The sequence below is a fragment of the Cervus elaphus genome, chromosome 21 (assembly GCF_910594005.1).
Source record: "Cervus elaphus chromosome 21, mCerEla1.1, whole genome shotgun sequence".
Classification (NCBI taxonomy): Eukaryota; Metazoa; Chordata; class Mammalia; order Artiodactyla; family Cervidae; genus Cervus; species Cervus elaphus.
The window spans coordinates 75,282,267-75,296,165 of record NC_057835.1 but is presented as its reverse complement, the minus strand read 5'-3'; the positions used below and the strand labels follow the sequence as shown (position 1 = coordinate 75,296,165).

Here is a 13,899-nt window from a genome sequence, read left to right as displayed (position 1 = left end):
TACAGTTGACTTGAAGTTCCTTTTATTTCTAATAGAAAAACTAAATTTTTATTGACTTTAACATCAATGAAAAATATTTTCAGACATAACTGTCAATAAACTACAGCATCATATTGTTATTGACAATTATTAATAACAACAAGGCAAACATTTTGGTGAATACAGAATATCATGAAAAAAATCACAGAATGCAAAATAACACTTTATTCCTTTTGTTTATCAGTGTTTCCACAATTACTATATTATTTTACTCTCAATTTTTTTTCTCAATTTTTAAATAATGATTTTTATACCTTGCCCATATGCACATAATTCATTTTTTCCCCCACTGAAAAAAAAAACAACCAAATATCCACAAACTTGTCTACCGGATTTTTTTAACCGAAGTTGATTTTCAAATGTTAATCCTTTGGTTAACTTCTGTCTCATTGTCTCTGCTTTTCCTCATTTTATCCTCTGAAAAAAATGGAATCTTTGGAAAATCTTTATACTCATTATTAGGTTTTCTTTTCCTCTCCCATTGAAAAGGACCTTGGTAACTAAGGCACATTCTTCTTTGTGTTATAACACTGATCATAATGTTTTGCTACAAGATGTACTGTACTACTCAGGCAATTTTCTATATTTCTTTAATTTGTATCTTTCACTCAGAACATAACATGGAGCAGAGATAATAAAGATTCAATAAAGAATCAAGTATAAAATCAGTTGTGTTTGCTATATGATAAAAGCTGTATCTGTTTTGCTCTGATTTCTTTTAAAACAGCCAGATACAATATTTTATACTTTTGTGTTTTTATCACAACTACTCCTCGGTTGAAACAGTTATAAATACAGAACGGTATGTCCTTAATAAGTATTGGTTTTTAGCATAGAAATATCCTTAAGATATGATCTGCTGAACTGTCATTAAAATGAGTCACCAGTCTACATGAAACTAGACTTACCAAGATGATTACTTGTCTTATTTTCATGCTTCTTCATTTAACTTTTCCTCTGCCAAAACTAACATCTTATTTATTTTGGGGATGTTTTTACTGAGATAGTGGTATCAATTATTTCTCCAAAATCATCATTTTATAAAATCCAAGAATATCTGTATTGAGTCTGTTGACTGATATGACTGTGCAAGTTAGAATTTATAAGCTCATCAGCAGTATAATCCTTATTCAAGATTTGTTCATTCTCTATACGTTCAGGTGTTTATTGGTTTCAGAAACCAGAATATCTACTACATTATTCTTGATGTCATCTTGTTCAGGAATTATCCAACTGTGAATCTCCACAGAAATTACTTGTGGCAAACGTTGACTTGTATCTTCCAGAAGCTTTTCCTTCCACCACTGCCACTGATCCCCCTTGCATATCTCATGATGACTGTCATAGTCCATACTGAGTTGTGTGGTTGACCCCCTCCCGCCCCCCCAAAAAAAAATCACAGTGGCATTTTGACCTAGTTTATCTTTTCAAATTGGACTCTGTGAATGACTTGCTAAAACACATGTGGATTACTAGATCTACTATGAAATATCTGTGTTGTTGGCCCTTTCACACTGTATTTTCTTAACAAGTTGTGGGAACGGGCTATAAGGGTAGATTTTAAGAGACAGTAATTGCTGCAATTAAGTTCCTTTGAAGAAGAGACTAGGTTTTTTGAGTCTCCACATGCCTCTTTCACAGATAAAGTGCCCAGGAAAGAGTAACTGATTGAATAAATAAATGAACAGATGATTGCTAAAACAATAAATAAAACAGCAAATATTATTAAAGAGTAGAAATAAGCCCTTTGTTACTAAAAGATTGAAAGCACAGACTTTTCAGTGAAAACTCTTCCCTTGATTTCACCAGTGTGAGAACTGTCACTAACAGAAAGCTAGTAAACTATTGGCGGGCTCTCTGACTCTCTCCCCATCGAAAACAGAGCTCTCATTTGCTGTTTCTCATTTTCCTTGGTTTCAATATTTCGACCTTGGTCAATTTCAGGCTACTGTGATGACGTCCTTTAGGGAAAGAGACGTGCACGCTCCGCTTCCTCCGGCGGCAGGAGCCAGCGCCGGCGCATCACGCATCACCATTCTTGTAGTGGCTTCCGCTGTACATCTGTTTGGACTCCCACTGTTGGTATTTTCTTTCCTATTTGGAAAATGTATTGCTAAACTCCAGGTAAGTAAGCTTAATTTTGTGTTTGTTTGTTTGTTAATGAAATCTCAAGGGAGTTCAGAGTTAAAGTAGAGCTTAATAGATTCTTTGGGTCAACTTAAGTTCCAAAGAAATGCACACGAGACAAATCATTCCATTGGTGGCTGGTGAAGTTCACTTAAGAGTTCTTCAGACTACTTAGTTTGGCTCAAGAACTGAGACAGAAAGAATGCAGGTGCCCTTTACTTACTCAATTGTGTTTCGATCCACTTTTCCTGTCATGTTGATGCCGTAGAACTGCTGCATGGCGGCTAAGGCGGACTGCATGGTCTCCGCAGAGCGCAGCACCGACATCCTCGGGTCACTCGGTGGGAGGTAGCCGTACTTCTGTAACCAAACCTGCAATAACAAGCACAGTAACCTTCAGATCAACTTCACCATTTTACAGTATTTGTATGGTGATCTGTTTATGTCTACAGGTGACTTTAAACTTCATTTCCTCTTTAAGGGCATATCTTAACTGCTTTGTCTTTATTAGCTTTAGGCACTTTTTCATAATTTCAGGGCTTGTTACAGATCTAACAGATCCACAAACTCTAATTGTAAAGAAAAAGATTAATCATTTGTCACAAGCTTAGACAGTATAAGGTACTACAGTAGATACTGGATAAAATCACAGATAAGATCATTTCTGCCCTCGAGGAACTCAAGTTCCCAAAATGAAGATATTTTTTTCAACAGTATGACCCCACTGAGACGTCTATGCAGGAAGGGGAAGTTAACGTACATGTGCCACATCTAAAGTGTCAGTTTCCTGACCAATCAGAGCACTGACCACAGCTCCCATAAGCATCATCACATGTGACCAGTTATTCTATAATGACATTCAGGGTGTGAATTCTATGCAACTGGTCTAGCCAAATGTAACTAGATATCTTCAAGAACAGAGGACTGCTTCTCATGTAAGGGATCTCCTTTCACTTATTTACCGTGGTTCACCTCAAACCAAATCAAGCAAGTGACCAAGCTTTTCATATACAGATGGAATCAGACTATTTTGTTAAAGAGTATCTGGCTCTCTCCTTAAGGATTTCCTTATTCCAACTCTGCTCAGTTCTAGGGAAGAGAGATTTAGGGGGATAGTGAGAGGAAGATGTTGGTGTTGAGCCTGGTCATAATTACAGCCAAAAATCAGAGTCATTTCAGGTTAGATTTGTTTTAAATAACCAAAACTTGGGTTATTTGAGGGAGTTGGGGAGAATCTCTACCACGGAGCAGATGGTTTCTAGTCTTACAATTCCATGCGTTCATTTTAAATGCACAATTATATGCCCAGCCCATATCTTATCCCATTGTCTCTTATTTCAATTTTCCGTAGAGCTCTAAGATTTCTTAAAGCACAGTGAACTATCTGTCAAATGCAGAAAGGCCAAGTAATTCTGACTTTGAAACAGAATAAAAGTTTCTCTATTGAATGGAAGATATTCACCAGTATGTGTTTCCCCTCATACCTGAGCCTACTCATCATACAAATAATAATCCTATGAAATTGCAGCTTTCCCCCGATACCTGAGACAATTTCATTATGACCTTATGGAATTTATGACCTTAAAACACAAAAACTCTTATTTTCTCACTGAACATAAACAGTAATTATAGAAGTTAAATTTCACCAAAAGAACTCGATATTAAATACATCAAAGTCTTAACATGTAAAATATAAGGTAAAATCTTTTGTGGTATGTCCAAGAAATCAATCCCCGAAAAATACAGCACAACCCCTTGAAAATAAGATAAAACATTTATTCTAAAACTATTTAAGAAATTACCAAATGCATCACTGTCAGGAAGGTTCATTGTTGAAAATCCATCTAGTAGATTCATCTACCACATAGTGAAAACATGTGAAGACACTCTTCTCATCTAACCTATAGTGAATAGGCTGCCAGGGAAGACACATATTTAGTATCCTAGTCAACTGGAATAATGCAGTATGAAACAGACCTTTTTCCCCCTGAATGAAGGAGAAAGATTTAACTGGCAAGATATTATTTGCTAGGAAATTCAATATGATTGCCATTCAATTTCACCCAAATTAGAAGATTCCGTCGTGCTTTTTAACAGTACACATGCACAAATATTCTGAAATTGAACTCTTTATTTCCCCAAAACATTTTGTTTGCATCCATTCCTTATTCGCTATAGAGCTGACGTTGCTAGGTTACACATGGGTGCTAAGCTACTGGCAATCATGTTTATGAGAATTGCAAGAAGAAAATTGTTAATAAGCCCTATGATTTATATATAAATAGAGAAACTATAAAATGTATAAATTTAAGTGCACAGTGAAAAACAGCATGTTCTAAAATATGCATATTTGATTTATGACTTAGTCTTTCAAACAAATGAGTTAGAATCACATAAAAAAATGAATGGTTATATTTCTCCAAGTTTTATATCATATCATTCATCACAAAAGGCTTTTTTTCCAAATGAATGAGATGTGAATAAATGTTTTTAATTGTAAAATATCAGAAAGGCTAGCTCTACCATTTTATGATCCTGACTAACAAACCAATGTCAATAAGATAATGGGTTACTTTGAGTTGATCTGATCATTTTTAATATCATTGTTGTATGTTAGTCAAGAAATTTTCTCTGACATCAACAGCTGACCAGGAGTAATTCTCAATTGAAATTTGCAATGCATCTCCCCACAAAAGAGTGGAAAATCAAGCATGACTATATTTGGTATCATATTAAAGTATGAAACCAACAAGCCCTCAATAATATTCCTTATTGAAGTAAAACGCTGTAGACAGCCTTACTCCAGGTCAAGTTAAAAAGCAAGTGACTAAATCTACAATGCTTTCAAGTATAAATTTTATCTTGTATGCTTATATACATATACAGTATTCAATGTGGAAAATATAGATGAAAAGAAGTACCTGCTTAATTTTTTTTTTTAATCACCAAGGGGTAACTTCTCTTGAGTTCACTTTTGCTTTATATTATTTCAATTAAGCTGTTGAAACCACAGCAGTCTGAGAGTCTGATCATTTTTGGTATGATAGGGAAAAGGTCTGTACAAAATAGTCCTAAACAGTAAGAAGCTAATGTTCTCTGGATAAGAATAATTTGGTCAACATGGTGATGCAAAACTAGCCAAATAAAAGCTGAATTGCACACTCAGCATCAAGGGAAGGAAACCTCTCTGGTCAAAATTTACAGTGCTTTGTAAACACTGATACTTGTTACCAATGAATTAAGATCAGGTTCAAATAGTGAAGATCAGGAATAAACACTGACTTGAAATCATCATATAAGCATAGGAGTCTCTAGGATAAGTAAACTTATTTCCCCCTTATAGAATAAAACATGCTTATTGTACAAATAGAGCAAGCTAGGTGGCTTAGCACTTCGTCATTCTGTAATAGTGAATGGGAAATTGGGATACAAAAAGAAGTGATGCAGGAAACAACCTTCATTCATAACTCTTTTTTGCTTTCTACTAAATTATAATCTCTTATTTGATTAAGAAAAACTAAATCTACAAAGTAAAACTTGAAGGTATGCCTTATGCTACCAAGTCTATACCATAGACCTCCATCCTCATACATTGTTATTTTAAATATATTCCTATTTTCAATATTAAAAAACATATTGCTTCTCCTGGTTGATTGAAAATAAATTTGATCTATAATTGTTTGTGCCTTGATGCCTTTTTCAATGTTTTCAAATGCACATACTGGATAATCGAGGAAAATTTTCTTCAGGGGTGTGCATTTGGGGGAAATGATAGTGAACTTGTATGGTCGATGTGAGGGTTGAGAATGTATAAAGTCACTAGCATAATGTTTGTTCAGTAAGTCATATCATTATTTTATGGTTACTGACTTGTCTGAGCTCTTGAACTTTTTCCTAATGAAATTTAGATCTGTCCCTGGAATGAGCAAGACTGAAAATGGAAGTGAGATGTAAGTAGTCAGAATTGTGAGGAAAGGGAAACTACAGAGAATACAGAATCATATACTGCTTGATTAGTCCCCAAGTCCCAAACAAAAGGGCGGATATAAAACACGGCCATCGGTTTCTTTTTTATTTTGCTCAAGGGATTGGCATGTGTATTCGAGAGCATAGAAAAAGTGTTGAGACAAAGGTTTCTCTGAGGGAAAACTTGACTCCTTTTACTGTCTGGGATTCAGCCTATCTCATTACACCCAGAACAACCAACTACAGAAATTCAACTGGTTCAACACAATTTAAGCTTGAATTACATTCTCTCTGTATTACTAATATATTCAAATACCTTGCTGTCTTGGAGACAAAACCAATTTCCTCACTTAGTGATTATCTAAATGGAGGTACAACCAGGAGTCTGTTTTTTTTTGCAGAGCAAGAAGATATATCAGGCAATAAAAGGCCAAACCTTTAATATTAAGTTCTGTGCCAATAGATTTTGCCATTACTAGAGTGTGATATAAAGAAGGAGGAGCAGGCACTCAATGTTTCAGTAAACTCTTTGGGAAAGAATGTCTTTGTCACTAATATATAGTGTAACTGTATAGTGAAAATCTATATTAGTTGATTCAGCTATGCATATCCATATAGCAAGGTGGTACCCTGAAATATGGCTTTAAGTAGTAATAACAACATAAAGGAGACATGAATAGTTCTTATGCCTAATGGAAAATGTAAGAGAGCACTTCTAGAATATATACCCTTATTTCATCTCTCAGGCCAGTAATAAAATCTAGAGAAATAAATCTCGATCCAGCTGTTGAGACTAATAAGTTTTGTTATTGTTGTCTGAAGTCACATTTGAATTTTTGTGACCCCATAGACCACAGCATGCCAGCCTCCTCTGTCCTCTACCATCTCCTGGACTTTGCTCAAATTCATGTCCATTGAGATGGTGATGCTATCTAACCATCTCATCCTCTGTGCCCCCTTCTCCTTTTGCCTTCAATCTTTCTCACCTTCAGACTCTTTTCCAATCAGTCAGCTCTCTGCATCAGGTGGCCAAAGTATTGGAGCTTCAGCTTCAGCATCAGTCCTTCCAATGAATATTCAGGGTTGATTTCCCGTAGAACTCACTGGTTTGATCTCTGCAGTCCAAAGAACACTCAAGAGTCCTCTCCACCACCACAATTCCAAAGCATTAGTTCTTTGGTGGGAAGCCTTTTTGATAGTCGAGCTCGCACATTCAGACATACAGTTCAGTCACTGAGTCGTGTCAGATCTTTGTGACTCTATGGACTGCAGCACCCCAGGCTTCCCTGTCCTTCACTATCTCCTGGAGTTTCCTCAATCTCGTGTCCACTGAGTCAGTGATGCTATCCAACCATCACCAAATGTTAAAACCATAGCTTTGATTATACAGACCTTTGTTGGCAAAGTGGTATCTTTGACTTTTAATATGCTGTCTAATTTTGTCATAGCTTTCTTTGCACAGAGTAAGTGTCCTTTAATTTAATGGCTGTAATCACCATCTGCAGTGATTTTGGAGCCCAAGAAAAATAAATCTGTCACTGCTTCCACTTTCTCCCCTTCTATATGCCTTGAAGTGATGGAACCAGATGCCAGAATCTTAAGTTTTTTTAAATGTTAAGCTTTAAGCCATTTTTTTTTTTTTTCACTCTCTCTCCTCTTTTAACCCTCATCAAAAGGCTCTTTAGTTCCTCTTCGCTTTCTGCCATTAAAGTGCTACCATCAGCATATCTGAGGTTGGTTATATTTCTGCCAGCAATTTTGATTCCAGTTTATGATTCATCCAGCCTGGCAATTCACATGCTGTACTCTGCATATAAGTTAAATAAGCAGGGTGACAATACACAGCCTTGTATATACTTGTATGTACTCCTTTCCCAATTTGGAACCAGTCTGTTGTTTCATGTTTTGTTCTAACTGTTCCTTCTTGACCCACAAATAGGTTTTTCAGGAGACAGGTAAGGTGGTCTTATATATCCATCTCTGAGAGTTTTTCAAAGTTTGTTGTGATCCACACAGTAAAAAGACTTTAGTGTAGGCAATGAAGCAGAAATAAATGGTTTTCTGGAATTCACTTGCTTTCTCTGTAATCCAACAAATGTTGGCAATTTGATCTCTGGTTCCCCTGTCTTTCTAAACCCATATTTTGTATCTGGAAGTTCTAGATTCATGTACTGCTGAAGCCTAGCCAAAGGATTTTGAGCATAATCTTGCTAACGTGGGATCTGAGCACAACTTTAGGGCAGTTTGAACATTTTTCACATTGCCTTTCTTTGGGATTGAAATGAAAACTGACCTTTCCAGTCCTGTGGCTACTGCTGAGTTTTCCAAATTTCCTGACATACAGAGTGCAACACTTTTACAGCATCAACTTTTAGGATTTTAAATAGCTCAGCTGTAATCTGTCACCTCCATTAGCTTTGTCCATAGCAATGCTTCCTAAGGCCCACTTGACTTCACACTCCAGGATGCCTGACTCTAGGTGAGTGACCATACCAACGTGGTTATCCAGGTTGTTAAGACTGTTTTTGTATAGTTCTTCTGTGTATTCTTGCCGCTTCATTTTAACTTCTTCTGCTTCTGTTAGTCCTTACTATGCCTGTCCTTTGTCATGCCCATCCTTGCATGAAATGTTCCCTTGATACTCCAATTTTCCTAAAGATTCTCAGTCTTTCCCTTCTATTGCTTTCCTCTATTTACTTGCATTGTTCATTTAAGAAGGCCTTCTTATCTCTCCTTGCTATTCTCTGGAACTCTGCATTCAGTTGAGTTTTAATCTTTCTCTTTTCCCCTTGCTTTTCCCTTCTCTTCTTCCCTCGGCTATTTTTAAAGTCTCCTCAGACAACCACTTTGCCTTCTTGCATTTGCTTTGCTTTGGCATGGTTTAGGTCTGCCTTCTGTACAATGTTAAACCTCCATCCATAGTCCAGGCATTCTGTCTACTAGATCTAATGCCTTGAATCTATTTGTCACCTCCAATGTATAATCATAAGGGATTTATTTTAGGTCATACCTGAATGGTCTAGTGGTTTTCCCCATTTTCTTCAATTTAAGCCTGAGTTTTGCAATAAGGAGCTGATGATCTCCAGGTCTTGTTTTTGCTGACTGTATAGAGCTTCTCCATCTTTGGTTATAAGTAACATAATCAATCTGATTTCTATATTGATTGTCTAATGATGTTCATGTGTAGAGTCATATTTTCTGTTGTTGCAAAAGGGTGTTTCCAATGACCAGCATGTCCACTTGACAAAATTGTTAGCCTTTGCCCAGCTTCATTTTGTACTTCAAGGCCAAACTTGCCTGTTATACCAGCTATCTCTTGACTTCCTACTTTTGCCTTCCTATACCCGATGATAATATGGACATCTTTTTTTGGTGTTAGTTCTAGTAGGTGTTGTAGGCCTTCACAGAGCTGGTCAAATTTGGCTTCTTCTATATCCGTGGGTAAGCACAGATTTGGATGTTGAATTGTTTGCCTTAGAAATGAACCAAGATCATTCTGTCCTTTTTGAGATTGCACCCAAGTACTGCATTTCGGACTCTAGTTGACTACAAGGGCTACTCCATTTCTTCTAAGGGATTCTTGCCCTCAGTAATAGACACAATGCTCAGCTGAATTAAATTCGCCCGTTCCCATCCATTTCAGTTCACTGAGCCCAAAGATGTCAATGTACAATCTTGACATTTCCTGCTTGACCATGCCCACTATACCTAGATTTGTGGAACTAACATTCCAGGTTCTTATGCACTATATTTCTTTACATCATCAGACTATTTTCACCACCAAACACATCCGCTACTGAGTGTCATTTCCGCTTTGGCCCAGCCACTTCATCTTAGCGGAGCTATTAGTAATCGCCTTCTGCTCTTCCCCAGTAGCACATTGGACACCTTTCAAGCTGGAGAGTTCATCTTCTGGCATTGTATCTTTTTGCCTTTTCATACTGTCCGTGGGCATCACCGATTCAATGGACATGAACTTGGGCAAACTCTGAGAGACAGGGAGGGACACGGAGGCCTGGCATGCTGGAGTCCAGGGTTTAAAAGGATTCAGACATGACTTGGAGACCAAACAACAACAACAACTGTCTGTGGGGTTCTCCAGGCAAGAATACTAGAGTATTTCCTTTTCAGAGAAACACATTTTATCTAACTCTTCAGTATGACCTGTCCGTCTTGGGTGACCCTGCATGGCATGGCACATAGCTTCACTGATTTATGCAAGCCCCTGTCACGACAAAGTAATGATCCATGAAGGTGTTTATCAATGCTCCCATATAAAACTAAGATATTGCTGCTCAGTTACTCAAATGAGTCACAAAGGCAATAGCCATATTAAAACCTCCTCACTGACAGGCCTCAACACGCAGGGACAACACATTAAAATGATGCACAGATAAGCTAACCTTCCTCTCTGAAAAAAATTAAATGATTAATAAATTTATTAGGGCATGAAAGGATGTATTTTAGATATTACAGACATTAGTGGAGAGGAAGCAATGGGAGGTAGATTTAGAGTTTTATTTAACCTGAAAACTCACTTTGCCAGTCCATATTCCTAGCTGTGACAGTTATATCAGGTATAGTTTTCATTTCAGCTAATGTTTGGCATGGTCAAATGCAAGTTTCACATACCCAGTGATTAAACAATCTCAGTTATAGTATTTAGTATGGAAGAACATGGAAAAGGGTGATAAATATATTTTTATAATAACACTTCCACTTATATATATATATATTTAATTATATGGGGAAATAATACAGTTTAAAAGTTACTGGCTTCATGTTAAACTTAACATTTTTAATAATAAAATATTTAAACTATTCTGATATAATTAACAGAGTTTCTTAATAAAATGAAACTGAAAGGGTGCACTTTTAATAGGACAGTTATTAATATTGTCAAGTTAGTTTCCATTTCCAATATGAGACTTCTAAACATATTTGTTAATTCTGTTATTAACCAAAATAAGCAATAAAATCTGATCATCCCTTATCTTTTGCTATCATCAGTAAAATTATTTAAATTTGAGGACATTTCCACTTATATTTCATATATTTACTGAGTATAAAGAATGGCAGAATATAGAACCTGAATTTTCTAGTCTGCAACGTGGATTTAAATATGAATTATAGCTACTTATTAGCCCAAAAATGCTTCCCTGGTGGCTCAGTGGTAAAGAATTTGCCTGCAATGCAGGAGACTGACTCAAGAGATGCAGATTTGACCTCAGGGATGAGAAGATCCCCTGGAGGAGGGCATGGCAATCCACTCCAGTATTCTTGCCTGGAAAATCCCACAAACTGAGGATCCTGGCAGGCTACAGTCCATAGGATTGCAAAGAGTCAGATATGACCAAAGCAACTAAACATATTAATCAAAAAGTTTTGTGGGGATAATCATTCAGAATAGGTCAAACTGAAAATTCTTAGGGTAAGTTAATGAGGCAGAAATTAGCCCCATTGGTAAAGAAAACCTCTTGGAGGGTTGGGTCACCTCAGGCCAAAAAACTACCAGAGACGGAGTGCAACCCCACCCGTCAGCAGATAATTGGACTGAAGCTTGACTTCCCTGGTAGCTCAGTCAGTAAAGAATCTGCTTGCAGTGCAGGAGACCTGGGTTTGATCTCTGTGTGGGGAAGATCCCCTGGAGAAGGAAATGGCAAACCACTCCAGAATCCTTGCCTGGAAAATCCCATAGACAAAGGAGCCCGGTGGGCTGCAGCCCATGGGGTTGCAAAGAGTCAGGCACAACTGAGTGACTAACACTTTACTTACTGACAAGGTCCTGCCCACCAGAGCAAGACCCAGCTTTTCCCACTACCATCCCCCCCAATCAGGAAGCTTAAATAAGACAGAGATAAATATTAAAAGTAATAAGGGAGAAAATGACAAATAACATACAAGGGAACTCCCATCAGGCTATCAGCTGATTTCTCAACAGAAACTCTACAAGCCAGAAGGAAATGGAATGGCATATTTAAAGAGATGAAAGGGAAGAACCTACAACCAAGAATAGTCTACCCAGCAAGTCTCTCTTTAGATTTGATGGAGAAAGCAAAAGCTTTCCAGACAAGCAAAAGTTAAGAGAATTCAACAACACCAAATCAAATTTACAACAAATGCTAAAGGATATTCTCTAGGTAGGAAACAAGAGAAGGAAAAGAAAAAGAAAATAAACTCAAAACAATTAAGGAAATAGTCATACTTATTGATAATAACCTTAAATGTAAATAGATGCATGTTCACCAACCAAAAGACAAACTGGATGAGCAGATGAAAACATGTGTGTGTATGCACTTCCACTTACCACATGACTCTGCTTCACCCCCCAAATTGTAGGTAATTATTTTACATGGTTAGTCTAATCATGTTCCCATTATGTTTTGCAATTGTAATCTTTTATTTTTTGTCTGGCTATTGACGTAAAAACTGATAAACAACTTTTACTATTGTGATTATGTAACTATTACTGTGGAACATTCTGAAAGAGATGGGAATACAAGACCACCTGACCTGCCTCTTGAGAAACCTGTATGCAGGTCAGGAAGCAACAGTTAGAACTGGGCATGGAACAACAGACTGGTTCCAAACAGGGAAAGGAGTACATCAAGACTGTATATTGTCACCCTGCTTATTTAACTTATATGCAGAGTACATCATGAGAAACGCTGGGCTGGAAGAGGCACAAGCTGGAATCAAGATTGCCGGGAGAAATATCAATAACCTCAGATACGCAGATGACACCATCCTTATGGCAGAAAGTGAAGAAGAACTAAAGGGCCTTTTGATGAAAGTGAAAGAGGAGAGTGAAAAAGTTGGCTTCAAGCTCAACATTCAGAAAACTAAGATCATCGCATCCGGTCCCATCATTTCATGGCAAATAGATGGGGAAACAGTGGAAACAGTGGCTGACTTTATTTTTCTGGGCTCCAAAAATCACTGCAGAGGGTGATTGCAGCCATGAAATTAAAAGACACTTACTTCTTGGAAGGAAAGCTATGACCAACCTAGATAGCATATTAAAAAGCAGAGACGTTACTTTGTCAATAAAGGTCCGTCTAATCAAGGCTATGGTTTTTCCAGTGGTCATGTATGGATCTGAGAGTTGGACTATAAAGAAAGCTGAGCGCCAAAGAATGGATGCTTTTGAACTGTGGTGTTGGAGAAGACTCTTGAGAGTCCCTTGGACTGCAAGGAGATCCAACCAGTCCATCCTAAAGGAGATTAGTCCTGGTGTTCACTGGAGGGACTGATGTTGAAGCTGAAACTCCAATACTTTGGCCACCTGATGAGAAGAGCTGACTCATTGGAAAAGACCCTGATGCTGGGAAAGATTGAGGGCAGGAGGAGAAGGGGACGACAGAGGATGAGATGGTTGGATGGCATCATCGACTCGATGGACATGGGTTTGGGTAAACTCTGGGAGTTGGTGATGGACAGGGAGGCCTGGCGTGCTGCAGTTCATGGGGTCACAAAGAGTCGGACACAACTGAGCGACTGAACTGAACTGAACTATTACTCACTTAATACCTTTGTATCATGATTGGTCAACAGAAAAATAATAGAATTCTGTACCATCAAAACTACCATATAATATAAAACCTGTAATCACTTTTAAAAATCCAGATGCATATCAGAATTATCTTGGATTTTTTTTAAAACTACAAATGCCCAGGTATTGCTTTTTATTTATTTTTTTTGGCCAGAGCTCCAGATATGTTTCTAATGAACAGCCATGTTTAAAATGTTTAAAAACAACTGGACTAT

General features: G+C 37.4%; 1 protein-coding gene across 1 annotated transcript in view; it reads right to left on the bottom strand.

Annotated features, from left to right (window-relative positions):
* The window catches only part of MMP16 (matrix metallopeptidase 16), a 378,595-nt gene that overhangs the window by 182,477 nt on the left and 182,219 nt on the right, over nucleotides 1-13,899 (bottom strand). The window contains exon 2 of the mRNA XM_043879324.1: nucleotides 2,390-2,538. Coding sequence (XP_043735259.1) covers nucleotides 2,390-2,538 — 149 coding nt within the window. The remainder of the gene's footprint in view (nucleotides 1-2,389; nucleotides 2,539-13,899) is intronic.